This window comes from Coffea eugenioides, chromosome 2 (genome assembly GCF_003713205.1).
Source record: "Coffea eugenioides isolate CCC68of chromosome 2, Ceug_1.0, whole genome shotgun sequence".
NCBI classification, from domain to species: Eukaryota; Viridiplantae; Streptophyta; class Magnoliopsida; order Gentianales; family Rubiaceae; genus Coffea; species Coffea eugenioides.
The window spans coordinates 13,284,792-13,294,118 of NC_040036.1; the positions used below are offsets into that span (position 1 = coordinate 13,284,792).

Genomic DNA, 9,327 nt, shown 5'->3' on the forward strand with positions numbered 1-9,327 from the left:
AATTAAAGGCCCATGCTTTTCATCCATAAGTCCCGAAACCTCGAAAAAGGCAGCCTTCACCTCTAGCTCCCGAATTCTCCACCAGGTTCACCGAGCTCTTTGATATATTCATTTCTTTTAATTTTTCAATAGCGAGCATCTAAAAACGAAATATATATATATATATATATATATATCCAAGGATCACATCACCCTGCAGACCATGAATTTTTTTTTCCACTAGTTGTTCAAATGTGAGATGGGGTATAATTGATCTATTGATTGAATATAATAGCTATACGTATATACATAGATAATAATTAGGGAAAATTGCAGAAACCTCTCTTGAGGTTTCTAATAGTAGCACTCACCTCCCCTCTAATTTAAGAAATTGCATTGACCACCCTTGAGCTTAAGGAATCTATTACAGATTCGGTCCAAACTAGAAAGAGTCCCATTAAAAAAATTGTTTTAAGAACTGAGATCAGAAATTTGTGCCTGATTTGTCCTTCATCTTGCTTGCCTAGTAGTATTAGCAAAGAAAGGACAAAACCTATTAAGGATTAATAAATTTCAAGGGGTATAAGTGCATACCATTTTCTAATGCACCTGCAACAGGTTAAACATCAGGTAAAAGCAACGGCTAAATGAGATCTGAACTTGCACAAGCTTATAAATGAGATCTGGTTTAGCAATCCATTACTACAGTTGGTTTTACCGGTAACACAGCTGATTTCCTTGACTTTAGTTTGGTAGTATAGAGGCGAAGTGTTGTAGCAAAAAGCATGGCTTCTTCTAGCCATGGGGGAGAACCATAGAACTCCCCAACTAGTTCCTAGAGGAGGTTACTGCTATTTTGTAAATTATGGGGGAGGTGAGTGCTACTGAAAGAAACCTCAGGGGAGGTTTCTGCAATTATCCCTAATAATTATATATACATCGATTTTCTTTTTCGTGTTCTGCATTGAGAAGTTTTACTACTCCACTAAACTAGACAAAGATAAGTGCTACGCAGGTGACCAGTGGCCCTATTGGATTGCGCGAGAGAAGACCCACCCAGAATTAAAAATGAAGAAAGGAGTCCGAAGAGGATTGAGCAATCGGGTATCAACAGCCACAACACACTTTTGCAATACGTGGCACTTTCAGCTACACGTGTCAGCATGAGAAAATGCCACCCTCTTTCCTTCCTGTGACTCCTCAAATCCCGGCCCACCACGATAACTGTGGGAGGCTGTGAAGATTTTCCAAATTCGGTTGAAAGTTGAAACCTGCAAAAGATTAATACTAATAGAAACTGTCGAAGAAATACAGATTCTTTCCAAAATTGGAGGTCAGTCTTTTTGATCAACAATGGCAGCCATTCCTATAGCTAAAAACGCCGCCTTCAACCTTTCCAAGGCTTTTCCCCGGTCCAATTATCCTCTTCTTTACGGCAAAGTGTCCAGGGTCTGTTTCACTTCTGCAACAAAACATTCCGAGGTAACAACAGTAACAACGCTACCCTTTTTACTACTAGTACTACTAGCATATATAATATATTCTTTTAACTTTCTTTCTGATTCTGCTTCATATTGCCATTTTAATTTCTGGGTTTGAGTCACTAGCAATTCTTTTGCATGTTTACATGTTTTATTAGAAGTCTTGATCTTGCGGTAGTGACTTTTCCTAAAAATGAACTTAATCACCTCTTTGTTTTATTTTTTTTTAATGTTTGACGCCTTTGGACAAACTTGTAGTGTTGTGCTGACTGAGTATGTATATGCTTGCTGTGAAGGGTCAATATGCAGAACACGATGATAGAAGAAGAGATCACGATAGGGATCTTTATGCTGATAAGTCTGATGAAGATGCCGCTGAAATGACTAAGAGAGCAAGAGAAAGTGTGAAGGAAAGCATGGGCAAAACCAAAGAGCGAACCCAAGAAATGGAGGAGAAGGCCAAGGAGGCTGCTGAGAAAGCAAAGCACAGGACTGAAAGGGCAGCTGAGAATGCCAAAGAAGGGAAAGACTGGGCAGCGGATACAGCGCAAGAAACTAAAGAGAAGGCCAAGGATAGAGCTTATGAAATGAAGGAGAAGACTGAAGACACGGCTTATGAAATGAAGGAGAAGACTAAGGGGGCGGCCGAAACGGTGGCCGAGAAGACGAAGGAAGGGGCGTATAAGGTGGTGGAAACGGCCGAGACTGTTGGGGAGAAGGCTAAGCAGACTATGAAGGATGCTTGGGGAGCTGCAAAGGAGACTACTCAGAAGATTAAAGAAACTGTGGTTGGCAAGGATGATGATGATGATAAGGACCGTGTTGAAGATTTCATGGAAGATCATGTTAGGAAGCCTGCTAGAAAGCACAGGGATATCCCTGTCACTGAGGCACCTAAGGGAGAGCACCCTGACGGTGTGACAATGGATGAAGATGTTGTGGAGCTGAGGAGGAAAGCAGGGCAGCATGATCATCACGATAAGAAACACTAGGATTTAATTAGAAGTTGCATATTTACTTCGTGTTTTTTTTTTTTTTTGAGGATGAATTAATAATTTAGTCCTGTTGTATTAGTTTTTTGACCCTTATGGAATCATCCTCCATTTTGTGGTGTCCTTTTCTTTTCTTTTTTCCTTTTTTGGGGGGTTAACAATTGTTGTTACATGTTACCATTCAAATGCGCAATGCGTTAATTACATACAAATTTTTTAAGAATGAAAACTTTTTTTTCGCAATGTCATCTTTAAATACACGTATTGGGTATTACTTGCTAAGTTAATATTTTAATTTCAAAACATTGCTAAAAAAAAGTAAACTTGCTATTTTTTGTGGAAGTTAATGTTCTACTCTCAATATCAAATCAATTGGTAAGAACAGGAAAGGGAATCATAGCTAGGAACTTGGACTGGAAAACTACTGAAAGTAAGGGGTGTAATGGAACGCAGGAATGAAAAAGCTACGGAGGAAGAAGCTCTGGCAATAAGAGTTACGTTAATGATGGCCAAAATTGCAGGATGGACTAAGATAGAAGTCCAATCAGACCGCAAATTTGTGATGGAACCAAATCAATGCAAGCAATGTTCAAGACATTAGTTTTGCAACAGTCCTCGAGGATACTGAGGAGTTACGTTAATGATGGCCAAAATTGCAGGATGGACTAAGATAGAAGTCCAATCAGACCGCAAATTTGTGATGGAACCAAATCAATGCAAGCAATGTTCAAGACATTAGTTTTGCAACAGTCCTCGAGGATACTGAGGAGATGAAGGGAGAATTTGAACAGTGTAACTTTTCTTTTGTGTATAGAGTAGGAAATATATGTAGCCATGCATGAGTTTAACGTGCAATCAAACTAGTACATGACATAGAATGGGATAATGAGCTTTCATGTGGCTAATGGATATAGCAAGGAAAGATACGAAGGCAATTGCTCTTTTTGGTAACTAACTCATGATGTGATATATACTCTCTTGCAAGGTCAATGCAAGAGAACAAAAACTAATTGTGATTAACAGCTAGGTATTTTTATCATTTTTACCATGAAAAAAACTTCAGAAATTAAAACACCAAAAACAAAAAATTGAGATTCCAAAAAATAGTCCCTTTATCTGTGCTCTGCCCCTCTTAAAATAGAACTCTGGCTTTGCAACTGACGTTTAAGGTTGAGATATTTAGGTGGGGTATCCTTCGCGGTTTCCATGGCCGGCTCGGTTTCAGGTTTTCTGACCAATTGTGAGGCCATAACCGAGAAGTCAGAAGAACAAAAGAGGGATTCGTGAATTAGAGAGGGCAGCAAATTACATAATAGCCCAAGTGGGGTGCTCGGCGTGTATAAAACCATAGTTCCATCATCCATGTAAGAGAGTAGACATTCAGGAAAAGGTTTGCTTTATTGTAGAAAGAAAAAATTTTTTGTGGATAAATGGCAGGTCTTGAATTACGATCTCATGCTTATAATCTATCCCTTTCATGGGGAGGGATGTAAGGATTGCAACTCAAAGTCAGCAAAGACGCCCTTCATGGGGATAGGAGTTGCAACAACGGAAAATTCTAATTCAATAATAGCGTGCTGGGCATTAAAAGAAAGGACTTCTGGATGTAAGAGTGTAGAAGATGCAGTTGCTGTCAAACTGGCCATGTGCAAGGCAGCAGAGCAGCAATGGAGGAAAATTAGCATTCAAAATCTAGAACAAGGAACTTTTGGGACTAATATCATATCAAAGAGCACACAGGACAGCAGGTTGGCTATAGTGGCGGAAGACATCCGAAGTTTAAAGGTGTTGTTTCAAATGTACTTCTTTTATTTAGTTAGAAAAGATAAAATATATGATTAGCCATAGAGTTAGTAATTATGCTTTAGGAGGAAGTGATAAATCCTATGTGTCATTAAACACTCTTGTATAGTTTTGATCGAGTTTTTGCTCGCTAATGTCAAGTGTTTTTATAATCAATACAAATCTCTTAAAGTTTCGAAAAAAAATTACTTATAATCATTCCCGTCTTACCACTAAATCCAACTCTCAAAACTTTCCATTCGCTTTAATTTTTTTATATTTGAATTTGGAGCACTAGTCAAATTTTGTTAAATAGAGGCGTTAATGGCACGGAACTTTCAGGCTCAAGATGATTGGGATTGAATTATTGAAGTAATGCGAGTGTGTTTAGAAAGGAGATTATTTGAAATAATTATTATACCACTTTTTATGAAATGATACATATATATGAGAAAAAAAGTTAATTAGGAAGATAAAAGGTTGGTTGAAAAATATATTTACGATGCAAACAAATAATATTTTGCAAATAAGCCTTAATCCAAACAAACCCAATAGATCTAATTTTGGTTGTCAAATCCACAATAGATTAATCGCCTCCCTATTTTTTCTTATTTGTTTTTTGCAATAATTTTTTTCTCTCTAGGATGCTCTTAGTGAGAGTTAATTGAAAATTCACTTTGCAAAGTATGTTACCTGTACAAATCACTTTTTAAGCTACTTGAGAAAAAAAATACATCTAAATTGTAAGTTGAATTTAAGTTAAGAATAAAATAAATATTTTCCTCAAAAGAAAGGAAAATAGTGATTCCAGATTTTCAGCAAAGGTTGGAATTATTCATTCAAAAAAAAAGGTTGGAATTATTAACACAATGCATGCGGTCTATCTGGACCAAAGTTCGTTTATTTAGGCCCCACAGAAAAATAAAATTTCCTCCAAAAGCCATCTTTAAGTGGCTGACAAAAATTTTCAGGGCTTTGTACCATTAACATAGGCCTCATCACGTCAATGATTCGGTCTTTCCGAAGCTGTGGGCTTCAAAGGATATTTGTTTCGTTCCTTATGGGGCCTCCAAAAGGCTTCCTACCCTTGAGCAACTCATATGGGCCTCCACATTTCATTTGCTCCATCTTGACCAAGCAAAAGTGCAAAATAGTAAATTTTTCTTATTAACAAAAACTTTCCATGCTAAACTAAAATAAAATTTTTGGACTCAAGCCCCATTTGGAATCGAGGTGCTTTTGGTAAAAAAAAAAAAAAATTTTTAGGTGTTAAAAGCACTTTTAAAGCGTTTGATGAACATCATCCTATAAAATTAGGAACAGAACTTTTAGTGTAAAAAGCACTTTTAGCAAAATTTCAAATTTGGTGCTTTTAGAGTAGCTTTTGTGATTTAAAAAATAAAACATTAAATTTAATCATTTTATCCTATATTATAAACTAAATAAAGAGATAAATATATATAAAATTTTTAAATCACACGTTATCCAATACAGTAAATACTTATTGAACGATGTCTCCAAATAGCATATTTAAAAGCACTTAAACACTAAATAAATACTTTTATTAAAAACCCTATTAAAAAAGTATTTTTTTAATAAGCTATTGCAATCCCAAATTGGCCCTCAAATTATTACAAATCCTTCTGATGAAATTTGGACTTTACTGTATAGGATTGACTTATCCTCGTGTTATTTCTTTATAGTTTCGCTTATAGCCTCCATCTGACCAAAAGAAATAATAATAAAATTTCTGGACTAAAAACGTAATGAACGTTTTAAAATTGGAATAATTGATCAAAACATGCATTCTTTTAACTTTTGTGAATAATATATTAATAGTCAATGGCTAGCCAAAATTCAAATATTCTAGAAATTTTTTTTTTTAGGTAGAACATTCTTTACACATGTCCCCGCCAACTCTGAAATCATGCATGCAACTCTGTCTAATTACATAAGTTCCTATAGGAATACAAAGCTTGCTGATTTCTCCCTTGGAAAACAAATGATATTTGCATTTTAAACTAAATTTTTTGACACTTTCTTTACGTTATAAAATGTTAGAGTGGAGCCATGAAGTGCAAAAATCAATTACCCTCAAGAAAATTAAAACTTTTTTGAAAAACATTCAAATACCTTTTCCCCCCTTTTGTAAGGAATGCCCTAGAATAACTAATTTGTAAAATTTGGTGACCAACTCAAGTCAAGTTTTATTTTCGGAATAGACCGTTGGTAAAATGGTAACAGGAAAGCTTCCGAGAATGAGAAAATGGAGGACTCCTAAGTCAAGGTCCTCGTCTGACGTCAGAACAGACATTAAAAAATTGAAATACGAGTAAGAAAATTCTCAACTCCCCAACTCGTAAGAGAAAGAAATGAAAATTAATGACAAAGAAGAGGGAGATATCAAAGTGGAATGAGTGAGATAGAGACAGTTTCATTTTCTTGCAGGAAGAAATATATTTTATGAATGAGACAGATAGAAAAGCATGAAAGGAAGAGTTCATGAGAGAAGAATCTTAGTATAGCAAGTGATCTGACAAAGCCCACCACCCCTATTCTACCGCCCCGCCACCACCCAACCTACTGGCGGGCCGCTCTTCAGCCGCCTCTGCACCCTGTAAAACACCAATCCCTTCTGTTACTTCATCATATATATCATCTCTCTTTTGACCTTAACTAGCTATACGTCTCTTTCTTGCTTAATCTTTGTTTTTCGTTTCTTGCTTAATCTATCTTTCGATGTTCATCCTCTACTACGTTTCATGTTAACAGGTGATGTGGTGTTCTAGGAAATGAGTGATAAGTAGGATTTTGGGGAATTTTTGGACTTAATTCGACAAAAGAATCCCATTTTATTTTGTCTAATTTAATTCTTCAGGTTTATGATACCTTCCCTTGATAAAACTTGACCTTAAGTTCAGCGTTATCTAAAGGGACGGACACCGTACAAAAGTACAGTTTTTATTGTCTCTATTTTTCTCTAGGCTTGGGGGGGGAGGCTCTTAAAGAAGACCTTGACCTTATGGATACGGAAGAAACAAGAATATAGCAGGTGACCTTCAACCCTCCTCTCTCTCCAGTCCAGTTTATTTCACGGGTTGACCTCTTATTAGGGAAGTGAATCTATGTGGATTGTTGGTGGATTTGACTAAAGATTATGCGGCAGATTGAGGGGCTTTTAATTCTTGTTTTGGTTTTTCTTCTGCTATGGAAAGTATTCAATTCAGCTTCATTATGAGGCAGCCGGAGTTATGATTTTAAACCCCGAGTTGGATAAACATCCTCAGTTTCACACCAGTATTTATTTCCACCAAGCTGAATTCTCGTAATCTCACCAGCACATTTGTTCAGACTCCATATTTGAGGTATATCACATTAAGTTTCCAGTCGAAACATTTATTATTTCGTTGTGCATGCCGTCAAGGCTGCTACACCGGAATCTTTTGAGGGCAAGAGGATTTCCATCATAAATACTCGCCTGCACTTTGCTATATTCGCACCGAAAAGTTTCACAGCAAACAAGTTTGTTAGGAAAAAAACAAGTTAGAGGTATAAATTCCAACATCTCAATCAAGAATGGAGCAAGAAGGACAGCAACAAAGGCAATCCAAAGAGGTGGAAAATCCTGCTCCACATCAGCCACCACCACCCAGGAAATGTCCTAGGTGTGAGTCGCTCAATACCAAGTTTTGCTACTACAACAACTACAATCTGTCTCAGCCTAGGTATTTCTGCAAGAATTGCAGGAGATACTGGACTCATGGTGGAACCCTAAGGAACGTTCCAGTCGGCGGTAGCTCTCGAAAGGCCAAACGGGGCAGAGTTTCGCCTATTTCATGTGGTGGAGAGAGCTCAAGATCTCGACCTTTCCCACCGACAAGACCACAACAACCACCACCACAGCAGCAGCCAGAGGGTATTTTCCCAAACATAGCCAACATGGCTGCCTTGGTTTCAGGGATTGTTAACTTACCCCCGAGCACCCAGCAGTCCTCGAGAACCATTTCTTGGGTTCATCCACTAATACCAAGTTCAATTTATCCAAATGGGCTGTTTGCTGGATTTGATGGCATGCAAATGCCACCCTTGAGCGGCCAAGGTCAAGGAATGAGTCGACCACTCCATATTGGCGGTGGGATTGATGCTACTACTGGAGCGGGTGCTAATACCCCAATCTTTCATGGATTTGATTTCTCATCCATGAAACCCCAGCAGGCTCCATCTCAACCGCTGCAAATTCGCGATCAGCCCAGTCAATCCATTGGAATAGGTAATCAATACAAGGACAAGCAACCTTTGTTCACACCTGATGGAAACATGGCTTTGACTGCAGGAAATCTGAATTCTTGGACCACTGCCGGGAATTCCAGCAATGCTAGTACCTCCAACTCCAACATCTGGACCAACACCAATGGAGCAAGCACCTCTTGTGGCCCGACTGATTCTTCTTTCAACCCGAATGACTGGCCTAATATTCCAGACTATGATGATGGTGAATAATTTTCTGATTGCTGAGAAATCAGTTGCAGAAGATCATGTGCTTTTGATTAGAAACTTCGTTGAATCACTGTGTTGCCTTATAGATCTGATATACATAAGAGTGGAAAGAAAATCGGGATTTAAAGGTTTAGGAATCTATGTAAATGGAATAATAGCAGCCTATAGCCAGCAGATTATGGCTAGATGATGTTTAATGTTTACCTTCTTATAGAAAATGTTTGGCATTCGGTTTAGGTTTGTGCTTTAAACTTTTTGAGTTTTTGATCAAAAGTTAAATTTAATTTGCGTGTTAACGCTTTTGTTTTGTTCCTTTGATGCTTTTCAATACCAGTAAGAAAAGAAAAAGGTCCTCGCTTTATTGAACTTAACTAGTAGTTAATTAGGGTACTTTGCAGATTAAAGTTAGAGAAAAGCACTATGGTGAAGAGAATAATGTTTGTGGGTGGATGGCTGAGCTCACATGTCTCCTTTGCAAAAGGTGATAGACAAGATGGATCTTATTTTTGCATGTGCCTTTCTAATCAGAATAAACATTCCAATCATCCAATGCTCCATCCTGCATTACCATGAAATGGAGTTCCTCTACCTAAAGC

General features: G+C 37.6%; 2 protein-coding genes across 2 annotated transcripts; both read left to right on the plus strand.

Annotated features, from left to right (window-relative positions):
- The first annotated feature begins 1,251 nt into the window (after positions 1-1,251).
- LOC113763558 (late embryogenesis abundant protein 2-like) lies at positions 1,252-2,669 on the plus strand. The gene is made up of 2 exons (XM_027307393.1): positions 1,252-1,461; positions 1,757-2,669. Exons 1-2 carry the CDS (start codon positions 1,333-1,335, stop codon positions 2,450-2,452), a joined length of 825 nt encoding a protein of 274 aa, XP_027163194.1. The 5' UTR covers positions 1,252-1,332; the 3' UTR covers positions 2,453-2,669.
- Positions 2,670-7,303: 4,634 nt separating this feature from the next.
- Positions 7,304-8,934, plus strand: LOC113762594 (dof zinc finger protein DOF1.4-like). The gene has a single exon (XM_027306108.1). The coding sequence runs from the start codon at positions 7,811-7,813 to the stop codon at positions 8,732-8,734; it is 924 nt and encodes a 307-aa protein (XP_027161909.1). The 5' UTR covers positions 7,304-7,810; the 3' UTR covers positions 8,735-8,934.
- The last annotated feature ends 393 nt before the right edge of the window (positions 8,935-9,327 follow it).